This window comes from Antedon mediterranea, chromosome 1, assembly GCF_964355755.1.
Source record: "Antedon mediterranea chromosome 1, ecAntMedi1.1, whole genome shotgun sequence".
In the NCBI taxonomy this organism is placed as follows: domain Eukaryota; kingdom Metazoa; phylum Echinodermata; class Crinoidea; order Comatulida; family Antedonidae; genus Antedon; species Antedon mediterranea.
In genome coordinates this window covers 3742116-3766589 of record NC_092670.1, presented here as the reverse complement: position 1 = coordinate 3766589, position 24474 = coordinate 3742116, and the positions used below count along the sequence as shown (strand labels likewise).

The 24474-nt window shown below is 31.6% G+C and overlaps 1 protein-coding gene across 1 annotated transcript in view; it reads right to left on the bottom strand.

Moving 5' to 3' along the window:
• Positions 1–23649, bottom strand: part of LOC140051321 (cilia- and flagella-associated protein 337-like) — a 50109-nt gene extending 26460 nt beyond the window's left edge. The window contains exons 1-9 of the mRNA XM_072096498.1: positions 23641–23649; positions 22957–22997; positions 16244–16502; positions 15736–15882; positions 15108–15396; positions 14885–14931; positions 14535–14672; positions 14253–14444; positions 13569–13760 (exon numbers count right to left, since the gene is read on the bottom strand). Coding sequence (XP_071952599.1) covers positions 13569–13760; positions 14253–14444; positions 14535–14672; positions 14885–14931; positions 15108–15396; positions 15736–15882; positions 16244–16502; positions 22957–22997; positions 23641–23649 — 1314 coding nt within the window. The remainder of the gene's footprint in view (positions 1–13568; positions 13761–14252; positions 14445–14534; positions 14673–14884; positions 14932–15107; positions 15397–15735; positions 15883–16243; positions 16503–22956; positions 22998–23640) is intronic.
• Positions 23650–24474: the final 825 nt, after the last annotated feature.

The window sequence follows — 24474 nt, the reverse complement described above, 5'->3', positions numbered from 1 at the left end:
AATTGTTTGTAAGATCATCATAGTACCAAATAACCGCATATGTGATGTCACAATTGGGTGGATCCAAGGAAAGTACAATGTCACACAGTCTTATAGTTCATATAATATAACCTATAATCAGACTATTAAGGGTTTCTATTCCGGAGAAGCAATATTTTTCATTTGTCTTTCATATTCAAACAGTTGGGAAACTAGGTGCAAAACTGTGATATTAAAAGTTCTCCCACAATTAATGGTGAAGGTCAAGAGGTTATATGAAACGTCTGAAATGTCTGTGAATCAGAATTGCTTCAAGTGCTATGCAGCAGGTGGATCTGGGAGCAAGACAATCTACAACTGGAGTTTGAATGAAGAAGGAATGACACAGAATGATTACCAGCAAGAGACACATGAAAGATGTTTTAACAATTTACCGGCTGGTGATTACACTGTCAAGTGTCTGGTGAGTACAGAGGTTCAGAGTAGATCTGATGAGATTGAATTCACAATCAAAGGTAAACATATCTGTACCACTGCTGAGTGTATAGCAACAGCAGATGTGAAAAACAACCAAGACCCAAATATCACACCAACTAACAAAGTGTTTCAGACAACACCAAAAAATTGCAATCCAGCTAGTGATAACAACAGTAAAACAACCACAATGGCACGGGCAACAATTACTGTTATACTGATTATTGCTGTACTTCTGTTACTTTATCAACTCAAGAGGAAACGCTGCAACACACCACAACATGTCATGTGTTATCAAAGGAACAATGGCACAAGGGTCCAAGAGACTTCTGACATTCCAGGAACCATTGAAGAGGAAGATGTTTACTATACAATTGATGACACACCAGCAGAACAACAGGCTGAAAATGACTATGTTATGTCTGGCACAGTGGTTGAGAAAATGAGGTGCACAAATGAAGTTATGAACAGAAGAGATGATAACATTGATAATGACGAAATTCCACATTATTTTGTTCTGGATTCCCAGTAATTGAATCATACGTTTCTGGTAATTACAGTATTTTTTTCACCTAAGGCATAAATAATGTTTTCCTTCTATGTGTTTACTGGCCTCGGAGTTGCAGCTCTTTTATTATCAACATTTCTCATTCATTAACATTAGCTTAAAACTTATTTGTGCCCGATTTTCCCTCAAATTCTAATATGTGCTAGCTCAATCAATTATCTTTCTCATTAGTTGTTTTCATTTTGACGATGTAATCACAGCTAAAAATTTGAACAAATTGATGTCGGATAATTTCACCTACACCATATATTTGAATATCTTACTGCTCTTCAGAATTAAAGGTGAACTAGATGTTTATAACTCACTATAAAAGCTGCTGAAATATAGATATGAATCCATATACAAATTAAGCATATCGGATGTTGTAACATTATCATATGGCCAGTTGAATTTAAAAAGTAGTTTTTTTCATCTCTTTTGTCAAAGTTATACAAATTTAAAAGAATGTGTACCACACTTCTACATGTCCAATTTTCTTCCAAATCTTATATCTTTTTGCTCAAATCATTATCTTTCGAAATTGTTATCTTCAAGTTTGATTTTAATAATGTCATCATACCAAAAAATGTGGGTCCCGTGAATTCACCTATGCTATAGTATACTGTATATATATATTCTATATGACACACAATAGGCACTATTTTTAGTTTTTTATGTTTTCAATTTCAAATCATTGTAAATACTCTTTAAAGTTTATATTTTCATAGTCCTAATTTTGTTTTAAACCTTTGTAGATGCATTACTTTTAGCCTTGGCTATTTTTTGTATATTTTTATACCTGAATAAAATAAAAAACAGTTGCTATTGACAGAAAGTGTGTTGAACGCTGACTCATGCTAAATCTAGATTTCAATATCGCATATGAAAACCAAAACTATATAAACTTTGTACAACTTAATCAAAGCATCTTTGCAAATACAAGGTTTGTTTGTTTTCTAAATATAGTCACAGAAATAAAGAATCATGTTAAATCTATCAATTAAGTTTCTATTAATCAAACATAAGTACAAACAATAGTCAATGAGTGCATTAGAATTTCACAAACTGTTGAAGCAAAGTACATTTTAAAGATGAATATAATTTACTGTAACATCATCTTTGTATTGATCAACTTAGGAGCTTCAGAAAGTTTGCTTGAGCATAATATGTATTATTATTACTCATCAAACTTTAAACAATCTGTGACAATTGTACCTGCAAATAAAGAATACCACGGGAGAAGATTTTACTGTCCTAAACAATGATACTCAGTATATCTTTAAACACTATTTGATAGAGAAGTCAATTACAATTAGATGTCCACTTTTCATATCTTTTGCTGCACAGGAAGTACAAGGAATATACACCTGTGAGGATAGTGACAAGCTACAGTATTTGGTTGCTTCATCTGGTGTTGCACGGACAAATAACTTTAAACAGGTTTCATGTGAAGGTTTGAAAGACATTGTTGAAGGAGAGGAAGTACAAATTAAGTGTAATATCAGCAATGATTTTAAAAATGAAGTCACAATTGGTTGGATACAAGGAACTTACAAAAGTACACAATCTTATAATTATATTTTAAATACGAACAATGGCAGTATAAACTATAAGATTTATGGTTTTTATTCTGGAGAAGGTATATTTTTCTGCTGTATTTCAAGATTATCAAAAAACAACAATTTTAAAACTTGGTGTTACACATTGATATTGAAGGTTCACCCACAATCAATGGTGGAGGTCAAGAGGTTATATGTAACGTCTGAAGTCTCGGCAGTGAATCTGAATTACTTTAAGTGCTATGCAGCAGGTGGATCTAGTCACAAGAAAATCTACAACTGGAGTTTGAATGAAGTAGGAATGACAGAGAATGATGACCAGCAAGAGACAGATGGAAGATGTTTTAACAATTTACCAGCTGGTGATTACACTGTCAAATGTCTGGTGACTGCAGAGGTTCAGAAAGGATCTGATGAGGTAGAATTCACAATTAAAGATGTTGGCATGTCAGTAGACAGAGTGACAACTTCCCAGAACTACAACAAGGTGAACGATATCAACATCAAACAGAAAAGGAGCAGTGATAAAATACTCATATTAGTTCTAGCAACAAGTACTATAACACTGATGGTTGTTGTCTTCATTCTGTTTCTCTACATACTAAAAAGGAAACATGAAAGCAGGAAACATGAAAACAAACATCAACAAGTGCTTTATCAAAGAAACATTGACTATGAAACTTCTGATGTTGCAGAAACCAAAGTGGAACAACAAAACTACAGTATAACAATTGCAAACACATCTAAAATACAACAACCAGAAACAAACATTGATGCATTGTATTGTGAAATCAACAAGAAGGAGAAACCTTCAACAAGTAAACAAACAAGTACACAACTTATATCAGTAAAAGCAGTACAAGAAGCTAAACAATATCTTAAAATTACACCGAATAACAATATCACAGAAGAAATGGAAAACTGTGAGGTTTTTACTAATTAAACATAAAAACATGAATATATATAATTTATAAAGAAACACTGAACGAATTGTCTCCAATTTTAAAAATTAAAGTACTTTTATAACAGTTTAAACAGTGTAAACATTATTTGTAAAACATTTTGTAGAGTTTATTAATTTGTAAATTACCATGTAGAAAATGGTTATGTATGATAATGCAAAGTAGTGTAGGCATGATTACCACATTTGCATACATTTTTTAGGCCTTCTCTAGAAAATCTTTACCATTTGTAAATATAAAGTAACTTTGAAAGATTAACACAAAAAAACCTGAAGATGTACAAAACTAAAGATTGATTCTTGGGTTTAAATCATAGCTCCTCGCCAACATTTAAACAAAGTTCTCCTTGTTACATTCAGCATCCCAAATATATAACTAAATGCTAATGGGAGAAGTAAGTTTTTAAAAAAAGATATCATTTGTAAATAGTCATTATTTAAGATCAGAATATGTGATTTTCTTGGATTTACTGCTCCATCTAGTATTTTCAGTAATATTACTGAGCAAATTAGTGTTTCTCTCTTTGCTGTGTTTAAATGCTCCATGTTGTTCAATTAGTAACCTCACCCAAAGGTCATTGTTGCAAATTGGCAATTTACAGTTAGCACACTAGTCTTTCAACATCAATTGTTAATATATCAAGACTTTTGAACATGAATGAATGCTTGTATACTAATCTAGTATTGAGTAATTGTACTTTTTTTTTTGCTGCACTTAAAAAAGATCGCAATATTTTATTTCTGTATCTGGTCCCAAACTCTGTAATGATCTTGATGGAAAACTTAAAAATTCACTTTCTTTGTTAACGTTTTATAAAAACCACATATGTAGTGCTGAAAAGGACTGTTGAGTTTTTTGACGTTTTGATCAATGTGCTTCAATCAACCTCAGCAGGGGCGGTCGCAGGACTATTTTAAGGGGTTTGCCCATTTTTGTTAAATGACACGCCTAGATGGCCGGAAATGGTAATCTCGCACATAAAATTCACAAAAATCGGGCTACAGTAGCAAACAGATCGTATCACTCCTGTTTTTTCCGCCGGTAAAACACAATCGACAAACAAAGGATAACATTTTTTGCATTCAATGCGAATTTCAGAGGAGGTGCCCGACGAAGGTACTTCCGGTAATGTAATAAATTCTAGCAATTAAAATCAATTAATATATTATTTATTATCAATTAATAATTAAAACAATTTAGAAAAAAAATGTGAAGCTGCTGCTATAAAAATATTGAGCAAAACGTTAAATTGTATTATTTTGAAATAAATGCTAAATAAATCAGTAAACCCACAATTTCCAAATTCATTTTCATTTATCCACTATAAACTGTACAACCACACTCCAGAAAAGAAAATATGATCGAAATTTGCAGAAAGAATCAATTAAACGCTGTTATTTCAAAGTTCGGAACATCCGTAATTATTACGGAAATTTGCCCAAATATTACGGACGTAGGGAAATGAAGATAAATATGGTACTACGGAAATATTTAAATTATGGGGAATCCCCGGCAAAATGCAATGATTATGGAGAAATCAACGACCCATATGACGGGGTTTACCACGTAGCGGCCTTTCGTACCTTCATGCACACAAGCAATCCAAACAGTCAACAAACAACAAAAACGCTGACCGCCGGTAAATAATTATGCACTGTATCTTTGATGGCTGGTTATTTTACACTGCAGTCTGTCAATTTACATAAGCCTATAGTCTTAATAATTTCCAACCCTAGACTTCTTCTATAACGTTAATGGTTAATACATAATATGATGAAATGGAATCTAAATTTTAACTTAGTGGCAGAAAAAAACATTTAGTATGAAATTAAGGGTGTTGCCCCCTGGGTCCACCCCTGCTCAGGACATATTTATTGCACCATGCAAACATTCAAACAAAACAAAATCTTATATTGGTGCCCTTGAGGTTAGACTGTTATGTTTTTGGCTTTGTAGTGTACTTTTTAATATCATAATCAACTAACACAACAAGAATCTTATCTTTAAGATCCCTATCGATGACTCTATTTATGAAAATTGCATAATGTATTTTACATTTTGATTGATTAAATGATTGTCAAGAATTTTTATTTTTTTTATTTAATACTTTTTTAAATTTTTAATTGTTTAAATTTACTTGAGTTGATAACTGGTAAATCTTCCGAAATGAGTTTTCAGAAAAATTGGCAGTAAAAATAGAACCATTTATTATTTATTTACTATTGTACTATTTAAGTGTGAGAAACCTAATATTAAAAACATAGACCAACTAAAAACAAAACTAAATTTTTAAATTTAGTTTAGTTTTCAGATTCTATATAACAGTCAACTTCCTCAACACAGCCATTGCATAATCTCAGAAAAATTTGATCATGAACCAACACTTTTACACATCCAAACATTTTAACACTTGCATCATTGGTTGACCATTTTAGATTTTCACTAAGAAGCATGAATTTTAAAACGTATTTGATCTTTGTATTGGCGTGCTTGTCATTTTCCAATGGAGTTTCTGCAAGTTTAGTTGAATTTGATAATGTTTACTATTACACAAGCACCTCTGTGCAATCAGTGAGAGTTTTCCCAGCAGCAAATAAACAATATCCGGTTATTCCAAAGTACTCTGTAATAGACAACTTCAAAAAGCTACTTATCTTTAAAGACTACTTTAAAAAGTTAACAATTAGATGTCCACTTTTCATATCTTTTGAGGCACAGCAAGTACAAGGAATATACACATGTGAGGATGGTGATAAGTTACAATATTTGGTTCCTTCATCTGATGTGCATTTTAGAATACATGAAAGGGATAACATTCACATATCTTGTGAAGGTTTGAATAACATTATAGAATGGAAGCAAGTTCAAATTGTTTGTAAGATCATCATAGTACCAAATGACCGCATATGTGATGTCACAATTGGGTGGATCCAAGGAAAGTACAATGTCACACAGTCTTATAGTTTATATAATATAACCTATAATCAGACTATTAATGGTTTTTATTCTGGAGAAGCAATATTTTTCATTTGTCTTTCATTATCAAACAGTTGGGAAACTTGGTGCAAAACTGTGATATTAAAAGTTCTTCAACAATTAATGGTGGAGGTCAAGAAGTTATATGCAACATCTGAAAACTCTGTGAATAAGAATTGCTTCAAGTGCTATGCAGCAGGTGGATCTGGTAGCAAGAAAATATACAACTGGAGTTTGAATGGAGAAGGAATGACACAGAATGATTACCAGCAAGAGACAGATGAAAGATGTTTTAACAATTTACCAGCTGGTGATTACACTGTCAAGTGTCTGGTGAGTGCTGAGGTTCAGATCAGATCTGATGAGGTAGAATTCACAATTAAAGATGTCGACATGTCAGTAGACAGAGTGACAACTTCCCAAAACTACAACAAGGTGAATGATATCAATAAAAAACAGAAAAGGAGCAGTGATAAAATAATTATAACGGTTCTAGCAACAAGTACTATCACACTGATGGTTATTGTCTTCATTTTGTTTCTCTACATACTAAAAAGAAAACATGACAGCAGGAAACATGACAACAGGAAACATGACAACAAACATCATCCAGAAGTGTTTTATCAAAGAAATACTGTCTACGAAACTTCTGATGGTGCAGATACCAAAGTGGAACAACAAAACTACAGTATAACCATTGCAAACACATCTAAAAGACAACAACTAGAAACAAACATTGATGCATTGTATTGTGAAATCAAAGATGGAGATACCGTCGACAAGTAATCAAACATGTTCACAACTTATATCAGTAAAAGCTAAACAATCTTTTAAAATTACACCGAATAACATCACAGAAGAAATGGAAAGTGAGGTTTTTAATAATTAAACTTATGAATGAAAATTTCCAAATTGTCTCCATTTTTAAGATTAAGCAAAAAAAAAACAATAGTACTTTTATAACAGTTTACACAGTAATGTAGCAAACATTATTTTAAAACATTTTGTAGAGTTTATTAATTTGTAAATTACCACTGTAGAAAATGGTTCTGTATGATAATGTAAAGTAGTTATAAGGCATGATTACCAAATTTGCATAAATGTTAAGGCCTTCTCTAGAAAATCTTGACCATTTGTAAATATAAAGTAACTTAGACAGATTAAAAAAAAAAACCTGAAGACAAACACAACTACAGATTGATTCCTGGGTTTAAATCATAGCTCCTCTCCAAAATCTAAACAAAGTTCTTGTTACATTCAGCATCCCAAATATATAACTAAATGCTAATGGGAAAAATGAGTTTTTGAAAAAGATATCAATTGTAAATAGACATTATTTAAAATCAGAATATGTGATTTTCTTGGATTTACTGCTCCATCTAGTATTTTCAGTAATATTACTGAGCAAATTAGTGTTTCTCTCTTTGCTGTGTTTAAATTCTCCATGTTATTCAATTAGTAACCTCACCCAAAGGTCATTGTTGGAAATTGAAATACTTTAATATTTTAATATCACTATTTTTGGCAATTTGCAGTTAGCACACTAGTCTTATCAACATCAATTGTTAATACTGTATATTAAGACTTTTGAGCATGATTAAATGCATGTATACTAATCTATTATTGAGTATTTGTACTTTGTTTGCTGCACTTAAAAAGATCGCATTATTTTATATCTGTATCTGGTCTCAAACTCTGTAATGACCTTGATGGAAAACTGAAAAATTCACTTTTTATGAAAACAAACCTTATATTAATATAAAGTTTGCAGTACACCACGTATGTAGTGCAGAAAAGAACTGTTTTGACGTTTTGATCAATGTACTTTCGATCAACCTTAGGGATATTGATTGCACCATGCAAACATTCCAATGATAAAAATGTTATATTGGCACCCTTGAAGTTAAAAACTGTTTTGCTTTTGGCTTTGTATTGTACTTTTTAATATCATAATCAACTAACACGACACGATTCTTATTTTTAACATCCCTATCGATGACTCTAATGAAAATTGCATAATGTATTTTACATTTCGGATGATTAAATGATTGTCAAGAATTTTTTTTTTTATTTAATAATTTTTTTAATTTTTAATTTGTCTATTACTTGAGTTGATAACTGGTAAATCTTCCAAAATGAGTTTTAAGAAAAATTGGCAGTAAAAATCACCCCATTTATTATATTTATTATTGTACTATTTAAGTGTGAGAATCCTAATATTAAAAACATAGACCAACTAAAAACAAAACTCAATTTTTTATTTTAGTTTAGTTTTCAGATTCTATAATTATAGTATAGTCAACTTCCTCAATACAGCCATTGCATAATCTCAGAAAAATTTTATCATCAACCAACACTTTTACACATCCAAACGTTTTACACTTGAATCATTGGTTGACCATTTTAGATTTTCACTAAGAAGCATGAATTTTAAAACGTATTTGATCTTTGTATTGGCGTGCTTGTCATTTTCCAATGGAGTTTCTGCAAGTTTAGTTGAATTTGATAATGTTTACTATTACACAAGCACCTCTGTGCAATCAGTGAGAGTTTTACCAGCAGCAAATAAACAATATCAGGTTATTCCAAAGTACTCTGTAGACAACTTCAAAAAGCTAATTATCTTTAAAGACTACTTTAAAAAGTTAACAATTAGATGTCCACTTTTCATATCTTTTGAGGCACAGCAAGTACAAGGAATATACACCTGTGAGGATGGTGATAAGTTACAATATTTGGTTCCTACATATGATGTCCATTTTAGAATACCTGAAGGGGATAACATTCACATTTCTTGTGAAGGTTTGAATAACATTATTGAATGGAAGCAAGTTCAAATTGTTTGTAAGATCATCATAGTACCAAATGACCGCATATGTGATGTCACAATTGGGTGGATCCAAGGAAAGTACAATGTCACACAGTCTTATAGTTCATATAATATAACCTATAATCAGACTATTAAGGGTTTCTATTCCGGAGAAGCAATATTTTTCATTTGTCTTTCATATTCAAACAGTTGGGAAACTAGGTGCAAAACTGTGATATTAAAAGTTCTCCCACAATTAATGGTGAAGGTCAAGAGGTTATATGAAACGTCTGAAATGTCTGTGAATCAGAATTGCTTTAAGTGCTATGCAGCAGGTGGATCTGGTAGCAAGAAAATCTACAACTGGAGTTTGAATGGAGAAGGAGTGACACAGAATGATTACCAGCAAGAGACAGATGAAAGATGTTTTAACAATTTACCAGCTGATTACACTGTCAAGTGTCTGGTGAGTGCTGAGGTTCAGATCAGATCTGATGAGGTAGAATTCACAATTAAAGATGTCGACATGTCAGTAGACAGAGTGACAAATTCCCAAAACTACAACAAGGTGAATGATATCAACAACAAACAGAAAAGGAGCAGTGATAAAATACTCATAATGGTTCTAGCAACAAGTACTATGACACTGATGGTTATTGTCTTCATTTTGTTTCTCTACATACTAAAAAGGAAACATGACAACAGGAAACATGACAACAAACATCAACCAGAAGTGTTTTATCAAAGAAATACTGTCTACGAAACTTCTGATGTTGCAGATACCAAAGTGGAACAACAAAATTACAGTATAACAATTGCAAACACATCTAGAAGACAACAACAACCAGAAACAAGCATTGATGCATTGTATTGTGAAATCAAAGATGGAGATACCGTCGACAAGTAATCAAACATGTTCACAACTTATATCAGTAAAAGCTAAACAATCTTTTAAAATTACACCGAATAACATCACAGAAGAAATGGAAAGTGAGGTTTTTAATAATTAAACTTATGAATGAAAATGTCCAAATTGTCTCCATTTTTAAGATTAAGCAACAAAAAAACAATAGTACTTTTATAACAGTTTACACAGTAATGTAGCAAACATTATTTTAAAACATTTTGTAGAGTTTATTAATTTGTAAATCACCACTGTAGAAAATGGTTCTGTATGATAATGTAAAGTAGTTATAAGGCATGATTACCAAATTTGCATAAATGTTAAGGCCTTCTCTAGAAAATCTTGATCATTTGTAAATATAAAGTAACTTAGACAGATTAAAAAAAAAACCTGAAGACAAACACAACTACAGATTAATTCTTGGGTTTAAATCATAACTCCTCTCCAAAATCTAAACAAAGTTCTTGTTACATTCAGCATCCCAAATATCTAACTAAATGCTAATGGGAGAAATGAGTTTTTGAAAAAGATATCAATTGTAAATAGACATTATTTAAAATCAGAATATGTGATTTTCTTGGATTTACTGCTCCATCTAGTATTTTCAGTAATATTACTGAGCAAATTAGTGTTTCTCTCTTTGCTGTGTTTAAATTCTCCATGTTATTCAATTAGTAACCTCACCCAAAGGTCATTGTTGCAAATTGAAATACTTTAATATTTTAATATCACTATTTTTGGCAATTTGCAGTTAGCACACTAGTCTTATCCACATCAATTGTTAATACTGTATATTAAGACTTTTGAGCATGATTAAATGCATGTATACTAATCTATTATTGAGTATTTGTACTTTGTTTGCTGCACTTAAAAAGATCGCATTATTTTATATCTGTATCTGGTCTCAAACTCTGTAATGACCTTGATGGAAAACTGGAAAATTCACTTTTTATGAAAACAAACCTTATATTAATATAAAGTTTGCAGTACACCACGTATGTAGTGCTGAAAAGAACTGTTTTGACGTTTTGATCAATGTTCTTTCGATCAACCTTAGGGATATTGATTGCACCATGCAAACATTCCAATGATAAAAATTTTATATTGGCACCCTTGAAGTTAAAAACTGTTTTGCTTTTGGCTTTGTATTGTACTTTTTAATATCATAATCAACTAACACGACACAATTCTTATTTTTAACATCCCTATCGATGACTCTATGAAAATTGCGTAATGTATTTTACATTTCGGATTGATTAAATGATTGTCAAGAATTTTTTTTTTTATTTAATAATTTTTTAAATTTTTAATTGTCTATTACTTGAGTTGATAACTGGTAAATCTTCCAAAATGAGTTTTCAGGAAAATTGGCAGTAAAAATCACCCCATTTATTATATTTATTATTGTACTATTTAAGTGTGAGAAACCTAATATTAAAAACATAGACCAACTAAAAACAAAACTCAATTTTTTATTTTAGTTTAGTTTTCAGATTCTATAATTATAGTATAGTCAACTTCCTCAATACAGCCATTGCATAATCTCAGAAAAATTTTATCATCAACCAACACTTTTACACATCCAAACGTTTTAACACTTGAATCATTGGTTGACCATTTTAGATTTTCACTAAGAAGCATGAATTTTAAAACGTATTTGATCTTTGTATTGGCGTGCTTGCCATTTTCCAATGGAGTTTCTGCAAGTTTAGTTGAATTTGATAATGTTTACTATTACACAAGCACCTCTGTGCAATCAGTGAGAGTTTTACCAGCAGCAAATAAACAATATCAGGTTATTCCAAAGTACTCTGTAGACAACTCGAAAAAGCTACTTATCTTTAAAGACTACTTTAAAAAGTTAACAATTAGATGTCCACTTTTCATATCTTTTGAGGCACAGCAAGTACAAGGAATATACACATGTGAGGATGGTGATAAGTTACAATATTTGGTTCCTACATATGATGTCCATTTTAGAATACCTGATGGGGATAACATTCACATTTCTTGTGAAGGTTTGGATAACATTATAGAATGGAAGCAAGTTCAAATTGTTTGTAAGATCATCATAGTACCAAATAACCGCATATGTGATGTCACAATTGGGTGGATCCAAGGAAAGTACAATGTCACACAGTCTTATAGTTCATATAATATAACCTATAATCAGACTATTAAGGGTTTCTATTCCGGAGAAGCAATATTTTTCACTTGTCTTTCATATTCAAACAGTTGGGAAACTTGGTGCAAAACTGTGATATTAAAAGTTCTCCCACAATTAATGGTGGAGGTCAAGATGTTAAATAAAACGTCTGAAATGTCTGTGAATCAGAATAGCTTCAAGTGCTATGCAGCAGGTGGATCTGGTAGCAAGAAAATCTACAACTGGAGTTTGAATGAAGAAGTAATGGCAGAGAATGATTACCAGCAAGAGACAGATGAAACATGTTTCAACAATTTACCAGCTGGTGATTACATTGCCAAGTGTCTGGTGAGTACAGAGGTTCTGAACAGATCTGATGAGATTGAATTCACAATCAAAGATAACAAAATCTTATCCACTACTGAATGTATTAAAGCAACGACCAATGTGAAAAACAACCCAAAAGACCAAAATATCACACCAACTGACAATAAAGTGGTATATCGAACAACATCCCAAAAATGCAATCCAGCAAGTGACAACAATAGAACAATCATAATGGCACTGGCAACAAGTACTATCACACTTATGATTGTTGTACTTGTGTTACTTTATCAACTAAAGAAGAAACGCTGCAACAAACCACAACATGTTGTGCGTTATCAAAGGAACAATGGCACAAGGGTCCAAGATACTTCTGACATTCCAGGAATCATTGTTGAGGAAGATGTTTACTATACAATTGATGACACACCAGCAGAACAACAGGCTGAAAATGACTATGTTATGTCTGGCACTGTGGTTGAGAAAATGAGGTGCACAAATGAAGTTATGAACAGAAGAGATGATAACATTGATAATGACGAAACTCCTCCACATTATTTTGTTCTGGATTCCCAATAATTGAATCATTAGTTTCTGTTAATTACAGGATAAATAATTGTTTCCTTCCTTGTGTTTATAAACCTCAGAGTTGCAGCTCCTTTATTATCAACATTTCTCATGCATTAAAATTAGCTTAAAGCTCTGCGTAGGACAGATTTTAAAATTAGTGTCCTCCATGTATATACATAGAAATAAAAATCAATTGATAAAATTTTCATAAAACTTACTCATATATAATAGATTGGAAAATAAATTTTGAATACTTACTAGCTACCAATTAACAACAAACAAACTTAGTATACGCAGAATGAAAAAATAATGACTTACCCCATCTTTTGAATAACTAAATATCTGGTGATATGGTTCATGGATGACTACATCCACAATGGACATCATGTGACCTGTCAGCAATGCAATTGGTTTATCCTCTACGTACGGGTTCCAAAGACGTATACAGTGGTCAATGCTTCCAGTAGCGATCATGTTTAACGTTTTGTTGAAGTCAAAACATTCCACGCCCTGTAAGAAAAACATTTTTAATGAAGTGTATATCGTCATTCTATGAAATAAAGGCATTATTTGCTTTATTTCTTTACTTTAACATTGTGTTTGTTTTACCAAAAAAAATTGTATTCATATTTTACATGGCATAGGCTATTTTTGCAAATCTTATAGCATTTATTTGAATTTGAATTTACTTTTTTTTCTGTATGATAAAGATGATTCCCAAGAGTTTATCTTCAGTAATAGCCTTTCTTTTCATTTTACATCTAACCTATTCAACCAGAATCACGCTAGCCATAAATGGTTAGATTTTAAAAAAAGGCCTGGATTGAAATTCCAAACAACCTGCAGTCTATTCAACTGTAAAAGAGTATCTGGTTGAAAAAAACTTGAAAGGATAAGGCAGCATGAAAAGGAACTGGCCAACGCACCAGAAAATACCAAGACTTAGTGCAGTAAGACACTTCTTTACTTAGCCTAAGACCCTTCACTCAACCTACAACCAACCTTGCTCAATTTGAAAACATAAGTTTTCTTCTTGCCCTGTATATCCATCATCACCATCGAAGTCTTGTTGCTGCTGCTTGACGAAAGAATGAAATCGTTTTCTGGGATGTAGCGTACTTTACGCACCATCTCGTTCTTGTGAATGTTTGGTAGCACAACTTGACGCACAAACTTTTGATGGAGATGTAAATCCTAAAGATCAATGAAAGAACCATAAAACAGTAATCTCTAAAATTTTGCAAAAAGGATTCAGAAATTTCAAACAAGATCATGTGATCTCACCTGTGTCCAAATCTTCTGAGTGCCTTCAGCATCTTTGAACATTGTGGCAAAGAGGCTTGTCATTGGTTGAGTGAAGTAAAACAGATGGATTGACCCCATGTCAAATCCAACGACTAGTAACGATTCACCAGCAAGATTCTAGTATGAAAAAAAAATATGTATTACTTTATTATAGGCACCAAAATTGATAGAGATTGTATTGCATTTCATTATGCAATTAATGAATGTCTACATTGACATGCTCTCTGTTACAAATGAATATTATTATTTTATTTTTAAATTGAACAAAGGAATACTCAATTCCAACGATCCCTCCTACATACCTTATCAAATTAGAAATACATAATTACCTTTTTGTCATACCAGTAGTCCATACATATGGGCATATCATTCAAAGCTATAAAAATATATATAAAAAACAATTTAATCTCACAATTATTTTGTCATTTCGCTCATTTATACCTCTGAATTTGCAATTAATTCTTATGATTACATTTTCCGTCAATTTTTTATATAGCCTATTTTATAATGATAAATTATCTCTTTTAATATAACCATATGCATATTCTATACCGTATAAATGAAAATCTTCAAAATAAGAGTTTGTTGAAATATCCCAGAACCGTATATCTCGTCCCGTAGATGCTATTGCGAGTTTGTGTACGTTCGGCATGTAAACAATATCTGAGTACCAAGTCTTAAATCGTCGTTTTGAAGTACGTGGATCATCATTCTCTGACACGACCTTATGCCATTTTTCGAGGTGTAACTGTGAGTCGAATACTCCCAGAATTCCTTCTTTGCTAAGTGTGATGAACCGGGTTGGATTTTCTGTTGAGGTTATGCTATGCGTACATTCTTGCTGCGTTAAAAAAAAATTTAACCAAATTTACAATTCAATAATTTTTACAGGATTTGAGCTTTCAATCCCTTTCAGCAGATTCCTATACAATTAAAACAAAAGACTTCTATTTGGTTCAATCCATTGTTAATGCAGTCCTAGTATATTCCTAACCCTCTAATTTTTGTTCAATCCTCTGGAATTATAACTCTAAAAAATGCATCATATTTTTTGTAAAATGTAAGATATATAATTGGATTTTTACAGTTTTTGGATTAGTATACATACTCGTATTCGTAAATTTTGTAATATGGCGTAAAACCTGATTTTAATTAATTTTAATTCAAGTATTCTACTTACCCTATTTTGAACAATGTGTCTTATCTTAGGATCTGCTGAGAATGGAAGAAACTTCTTAAGTCTCATGTAGTCAGTTTCTCTAAGCTGCATCAGCATGTACGTACAGAACTCGTTCCAGTCCACATAACCATCTGCTGATGTGTCAACCTTTGAAAAAACAATTTGACAGTCAAAATATTCTTTTGAATAATTTAACATTAAAATACAATTCTGTGCAATACAATTTATTCAGTTTTCGAGAAAACTAACCATTTTGTAATTTCCAAAATTTTACATTATAAAATGTTTTCAATAAAAAAAACTGCAATATATTCAACTGCCTACGACTATGAAATAAAAATCAGAGTACCGATTTTCTACTATTGATTAATGTGATACAATTTAAGTTGAGCACTATGTTATCTATGTGATGTTGTCTAATACCCGCTGTACAGTACGTATGTGCGACACAAAAGGTGACAAATTGTTACACAGATCTCTCTGCGATAATCTGTGAGGTTTATCTCACCTTTGCAAAAAGTGTCTCCATCTGTGAATCCCATGCCGAGTTGCCAAGCAAACTCCCGATCATCTCCTTAAACTCCGCCACATTCACGTTGCCAGGCTGACGCTTCATTGGCGGGCCGCTCGGTGCATAGTAGTCCAACTTAGGAACAACTATGTTTTCGTTCTCATCTGGTTTGTGTTGAGCAAACTTTTTCATCAGTTTTTTGAGATGGTGTAGTTTGATGTGCTCTTCAAACCTTTGATCTATGGCTGACTCAGGCCTGGAGGACAACAGACAGACAAAAAGTTACATAACAAAAACATAGAACATATTATAGACTAAATTATGTGATCACTCTCTGTTGATAGGCCTACAGTGGTATGGAATGCACAAAAGAGAAACAAAAATGATTTTTTAAATTACGATAAAAATGCAAAAAGGAAAGTGTACACAGAAACTAGGACACTTGACTGTCATACAGATAGACCCGGGTTCAATTGCCGACAACTCCCAGTCCACTCAGCTATAAATGAGTACCTGGTTGAAAATACTAGGGAGAAAAAAGGCGGCGTGGAAAGGAACTGGCCACCCTACCACATAATGCCGAGGCTTAGTACAATGAGCTCCTAACAGCTCATTCCCCTACGTCGTTCAGAGAACACGGGACTCACCTCACACAAAAACTAATGAAATAAAATATATATGTGTGTCCCATTTCAATCTGTCACATGGCTTGAGTGTTTGACAGCTGAGCTAGCATTATAGTACAATTATCCAAAAGATACCAAATATTACTGTAATTTTGTTGGTCAATTTGTGAGGTGGTCATAGAAGAAATTATTAATACAGCCTTTCTTTACTTTGAATAAATGCCATTTTCATTTTATTCGTCTGCGCAAGACTTACCATACCTCAAAAAACGATATTAAAAAACCTGTCATTCACTGGTAATATTAGAACACAATAGACAGTGTATAGACACTAAACAAATATTGGAGCATGCATTATTGTTTACTCAATGTGTTGACATAGTAACCATTCAGGTTACTTGATGATTTACAAGGATTATTGAAAGTGGTATTATTGAATAGATGATAAAAGTTATTAAAGATGCACTCAATCGTTTCCAAAATAATGCTTTTAATAACGTAAATTGTTGTAGATAATTTTTAAAACAATTTTAATATAAATATTCTTGAGTCAGACATTTGATATCAATACATTTTTTTTATATAATTTCTTTTTAATAATTCCAGCATTGAATTTAATACTGATTTTGTAAATATTTTTGTATTTGTAATTTAGATCCGCAATAAACTTGACACATTGACATTTGAATTTGAGGAAATTAAGAGTCAGTGCAGCTTAAACGCTAATTAAAAAATCTTTTAACTTGTGTGCATTGGGCCTGAAATATGATTTTAATTATTTGCATATTTGATCAAAACACCTGCAACAGGTGTTTTAAGGGAAATTAATTAATCGAAGTTCACCAAAATGTCAAATGTTAAATCGTTTATCTATGTATTGATGAAGAATATATTGTAGACTTTTTTGTGGTTGTAATGAAAGGGTTTTGCAATCTATTTGTTGATGTATATATTGTCGATTTTTTTAAAGTAAAATCGGTTTTTGAAAGGAAAATAAAAGTTTTTTTTTATACAGGCAGGCCTACTGATTTCCAAACAGTAGAGATTACATTAAATAGAAACACAGTAGTGCTCCTCATTTGGGATACTCCCTATTCAGGGGAGACTTTCCTATGAAATGAAAAGGGGAAGAAATATATTGTGTTTCACCAGTAGATATATGGGCCACTTTGATGGTTTCCTAAGGTGTCCCCTTAATAAGGGTTCTATTTTTTAGGAAAAAATGATAGCATTATAATGTATAATATGGGGTACCTACATGTAGTAATATGTAAATAATAATAAAAATTCCAACTAAGCTTGTAAACATAACATTTCCTGTTCTACAGTAATAAACCGAGGAAACACAATACAATCATGTACTTACACAAAAGAGTCAATGCTATCTGAGTCTGAATCAGAACTAAAACTTTGATATCTATTCATAATTCTTGATTGTAGGTGCATTTATTTAAGACTCAGTATACACAAAGTATCATTCTACTCAAAATTTAAAAAGTACGATTCCGTTCTTTGTAGTTTTAACATCATTAACTTGTCAGAAAATTCAGAATTTGTTTTCAAACTATTGTACATAGTAATAGTAAGATAGTATCCAAGGTAAAGGCAGGAATTGTTCATCACCATTTCCACCAAATTGTATCTCTTGTTCTATCTAACTATCCATGATAAGCAGTTTCATCTTTGATAGTATTTCACTATGATTCAAGAACTTTCATACTCTATCCGTTTCCAAATAATTTCCCCTGTTAGTAAGTTCCTCCACAATCCAAAATGCATCATAAATAGATCATAAATTGGTGAATAAAAAGAAGATTATTAAAAATCAATATTATTAAATCTCTGTAAAATCTAGATAATCAGAAGTAAACCACCAAGTTCCTCTTTTCTTTCAAATACAGTAAGCTTCCAGTTTATTCAGTCTCCAAAGAGAATCTGAGCACTTCACATACTTATATAGCTCTTGTAGCAAATGAAACAGTATTCAGGATCACTATCAGTTGAGTAACAAAATAATCCTTCATTACAGAATCTAATTACAACGGTGATAAACAGCTCACTAGCTCATGAATAGCAATCGTCAAACAGGTATTACCTGATACACGCTTTCCATTATTCATAGTATACAGTTTCCATGGCAACTGAAATTTCTGCTATCCAATATAAACTGTTGCATATTGTTCATTTGGTGGCCATTCATGTGTAAAACAGATACTTTGTTGAAGTTTATACAGCTTTTGCACAAGGATAATGATAATAGCTTATATTTGATATAGGTTGCATTTGTTGCCTTTTTTATCCTAAAGAATTAACAGTTTTGTCTTTCAATATAGTTTTTATCTCAATGCATATATTCCATTGAGATACTGTCACCACTGTAACGTATGTCAATATCTATACTAAATCGTTAGGAAAATGATATACCAATTCCATTTACGTCACAGAGTTTGCATTCGAAAATTCTTATCTCCACTAAACAAACCAACTAATTAGTTGTAAACTAATGGTTAACAACTATGGAATGCCACATTGTACAATGAACTCTAGTAGTAGTAATAGTCACTCCAACCAGTGGAGGAAATGCTCCAAACCTTATATACTGCGTAGATGATTTAGTTAGGTTAGTTTTTTATGACAAGATCATATCCTAAAAATGAAGTCAATTTCTATGTTTAGCACCATGTACAGACCAACTGCTAATTCCAAGTCAAATGTCACTAAATTCAAGCAACTAAAATTCAGCCAAGCATCCAATTAAAAATATTATTTGATTATTAATATCAACAAAACAGTAAAACAGCCTCACAGTTGTAACAGTACGTGAATTTAATAATTATAAATCCATATTACAATGCTACCACTTATTCAAGAAAATCAATAATTATCGTATGATTCAAAATAAAATGGTTTAATTATCGACAAGTTAAAGATAAATTGTAGATAAAATGGAACATTGAAGGTTAAGCAATGGTTAAGTGACTCTACTGTTATCTTAATGTATGTGCCAATCAAATATGAATTCTATTAGCTGGCGACAATCACAAACTTATGGATTTAGATTAGAAATGGCGCTGGAAAGGAATCGGGTAAACTATGTCCTTTCCACCACATTTTTTTTTTTTTATTATTTTCCCTTTGAGCACAAACATTTAAAGAACTGTGAATTAATGCTATAACAATTGTCTTGTTTAAGACATCTTTAAATTGTTCAAATGCCTATGGCTTGTATTATTCTGTAGAACAAGAAAGTGGTTTGGGGTCTTGGTGTTTATGACTTTCCAATCCAACGGTTCCTGGGTCCAAATCCTGTTTGACATCACTCACCCTGTAGATAGACTTTCATTAGGAAATCGTTTAAATGCGCTTCTGGCAATTCTTGCCAATGTTTACAAAATAATATAAGTACCGTAAGTAAATATTAACACACCCACTGAATTCAATAATTTCAATAATTTTATGGATAGTATTGTTTGTATCAAAGTATTACCATGGAGATGAACAGAAACAAACATAATAAGTATTCATTAATCAGAGATCTACTATATTGTAGTTTGATATAAGTAAATCATATGCAAAAATATGATATAGTGAGTATGATGGATTGGTTCATTTGTACGTGCCCTGCCCTATATTCAACAAGTGGTTAGATTGCCTTGCGCATAAGCACATCAATTACTTAGAAGAGATATCAATCTATAAAACGCTTTGAGCAGATGAACTCAATGACTATCTTCACTTGAAGCAAACAATTTTTTTTCTCATTCCTACTACAATTCAGTTCTTTTTTTTATCTTTTTTCTAAAAAAAAATTTTATATTTATCTTTCATTTGATTGTTATTAAACATTAATTTTTTTTAATTCAATCATTGTTGGCAATGGTATATTGAATAGTAAGGAGTTGTTCCTACTGGATCACTTTGGTTTTTAATTAAAGCAGCAATTAAAATAATGTTTTGTGTGCAACATTTGAAGCATATTAAATTGATTTCAGTGATTTATAACTGCAATTTCCTTAGAAACTCCTTCACGTCAAGTATGAGCATTCATTATCAAAATCAATACAGCATGTTAACGAGCTACTAAATGACTTCTATTAAACTTGTTAATGACGCACTATATTTAGGTAATATAAATGTTACAAAGAGCGCGGTTTAATAAAGATAATGATGATGATAAGTTGATAGGCCTTATTATTCTGTGAATTATACCCTAGTAATTTGTGTTAATGATATGCTGTTGAGTTTAAAAAAATGTTTTTTATAATTATGATGATAAATTGATAATTATTACTGGTATTATTATTATTAAGAATAATCTAGTAATCTAGAACCCTAGTAATTTATGCGTTTATGACAAACTGCTCAGAATAAAAATGGTACAAGAATCTCAATTTAATAATGATGATGCTAAAATGATACATCAAAAAGGAAACACAATTGCATGATGTAATTGATATAGAGCAATATTAAAGTATCATAAACACATTAAATGATCCAATTCTTCTAAAGTACCTCATTACTATCACTTGAAGAGCCAATTAAAATTTTTGTTGATAACCATTTCAAATTAAAGGTTTCCATGACAACCCTTCTACCTATTTCAATAGCAAATAATATACTCGGGTAGTTAATTAAATGTTTCCATGACAACTATTATGTTTTCTTTTGACTCCATCTTAAGAGATTTTCATAGTAAATTATAACCGATCCATCACTATTATCTTTGATAGTGTGTTTGCAACAAATAGAATTCTGAACTCTGTACTTGAGATGTGATGTCATAATAAATGACAATTGTCAGATAAATGATTGATTATATTTAGGTAGTAGCACTAAATTGGAATATTTTTTAAGCATTACAATAATATAGACTAGAAGTTGCACATAGCAACTACTCTACTTCTGTATCAAGACTGAAATTTGTTGTGAAAGTTTTCTAGAATTTTGTAGAGTAGAAAGTGCTACTCAAAAGTATGCTATCTGAACATTCAGGAAAGTAAAGACTGAGTACTGTATCAATTAGTTAGCCAAAACATTCTTTAGTAAAATAACAAATGAAAAAGTAGATATAGAAGAAAAGTTTGTATATAATAGAAATAAAGTTACCTTTAACAATAAATATTTGTCTGTATTAGTTAAAGTATAATTCCATAATCTTGGTTAACCTTTGTTAATTTGTCCAAATCTAGGCCCTTCGTACATTTAATATCTCCTCACGACCCTTTAGAATCAGGTTCTTCCCCTATCACAATAACTTATAAAACCTGCCTAGGGGTCGAAAACAACTCTTTTCTTGTGTATTGATTGGCCATGTGATCCTACTCCCCATTGTATTTTAATGGTTTCTTTTGTCAGTACCTGTCTAATCTGACTTATCAATGACTTTGTAAGACTCTTTGTACTCTATGTGTTAACAACAACAGAGAGATGTTACATCTTTATGGGTATCCAACCAACTTATATATATAATTAATTTATGTGATTGTGTATAGCTGTCCATTTCTACATTGGATTAACTATAAGTATAATAAACACCTTTATATATGAACTTTTTAACAATTATAATACTAGAATGATTTAGAGTGGAATTGAACATTTTTAATGTCTGACATTTTCAACTTAAATTTTGTTAGATCATAGAACTTTTCAAAAATTTTACTATTAAATTGATTGATTGTAAAGCTTTTTAAGATTTGGAATTTAACTTTATTATTTCTATGTACATTTCAATGTACAGTTTTAGATCATAAAGTAGTTGTAATCATTAAATTATAATCAAACTATTTGTAATTATAATGTATTTCACCGATGAGTACAGTAATTGTATTGGATATTGCATCAATGAGTATAATATAAATACTTTTGTTTTTATCATAATAAAATCAAACGTTATTACTACAATGTTTCCTAAAAGAAAAAATAGTAAAACTAAAACCTAAAGCTCTGTCAAACTAGTTTTACAACAAATGTGTGATGTGCCCAAATATGGTAGTGATGACATAATCATGTCCATATATGGGCACATCACATATGTTGTCACATAAAGTTTGATAGTGTAGGCTTTAGGTTTGTAGAATCTATTACCTCTTTGGTTTCTGCCTCACACCATCTTTAGTCATAGTGAACTGAAATAAAAACAACAATTGTATTAAATAACTGTATTATTAGGGTGAGTGAGTGGCCGAGCGGTTAAGACAGTGGAACCGTAATTACGTAGCCATAATATCGGCACGGGTTCGAGGCTCACTCACTCCATGGTTCTGGTGGTAGAACAAGTCTTCTCGGATAAGGACTATAAACCGTAGGTCCAGTGTACACATCTAGCTCGTGTGCACTTTAAAAGAACCTAGTACATCTTTCGAGACGAGTAGGGGGTTACCCCGGTGTATTAGTACATCACAGCCACTGATCACCAACTGGGCCCTCTGGGAGACCAGTCTTTGACTGAAGAGGTTACCCAGTATAAATATAAATTTCAATCAATCAATCAATTATTAAATTATAGTCCCAGGTGTTATTAATTATTAAAATATCTATGGTGTACTTTCCTTTTCTACATCTGTAATATATAAAAATAAAACTGTAATAGCTGTATTACTTTCATTTATAATAATATATCTTTATTATTTTTGTAATAATAATAATTCTTCCACCAGAAAATGTTCTTCCATGAGGCCATATAACATTTAAAAACAAATACAAATATAGTAACAGAAAATAAAACAAAGTTTTTTAAATACAGTAAATGAATAAAAGTTAAAGTCTCACCCTAGTCATTATAAGTATGTGTTTTCTAGTCTACAGATTGGCCTCTTTGCTAGACTTTAGCGGAGTATTTAGGAAGGCAACCACCATGTATGATTCCAGGATAGAACTGCATACATTGTTTATCTTTTAAACACGCCATAACTACTGTCAAAAGTGTACAATACATTTTTATCTAATTTGATAAGGTACATTTAAGCTACTTACTTGTTGGTCTGGCATGTGAGTTTACAAGCTGCTGCTGCCAACCAAATTTAACATCTTATTATATATTTCATCTAATCCATCTGCCTAGAAGTAAACTGACTGCATGTCCCACTCATAACAGCCAAAACCCTAAAGATCAAGACAAGTAGATCAATGAGAATGCAGCGTTACATTGCAAAATAATTGAAAACATATCTTGTATTGAATTATCTGTGTTATCAATTTGTACGCCGGTTTTGTTGGGAGTGTTGATTCAATCAGTTTAAGGTGTTTACATAGTTGTGTTTGGTTTAGGGGTGCTAGAACACTGTGCAAGTAGTAACACAAGTAAACCCACCTATCATAATAAACTAACAAATGAAAATTATGAAGCGGGTGTATGGGACCTTAAGAATTATAACCCTATTATTACAGGTGGGTACATGCCGGGTGTAATGGAGGGATGAATAATTCACTACCCCCCCCCCCCCCACTACATGGTATTTGATTTACCCAAATTACAAACTTATATTTTTATGTATCGTCTAAAAAATCACTCTTTACCAAATCATATTATTTCTTTATTTCCTAAACAACAACCTGATATTCACAATTACAATACAAGATTTGCTAAAACAAATATTTCATTTA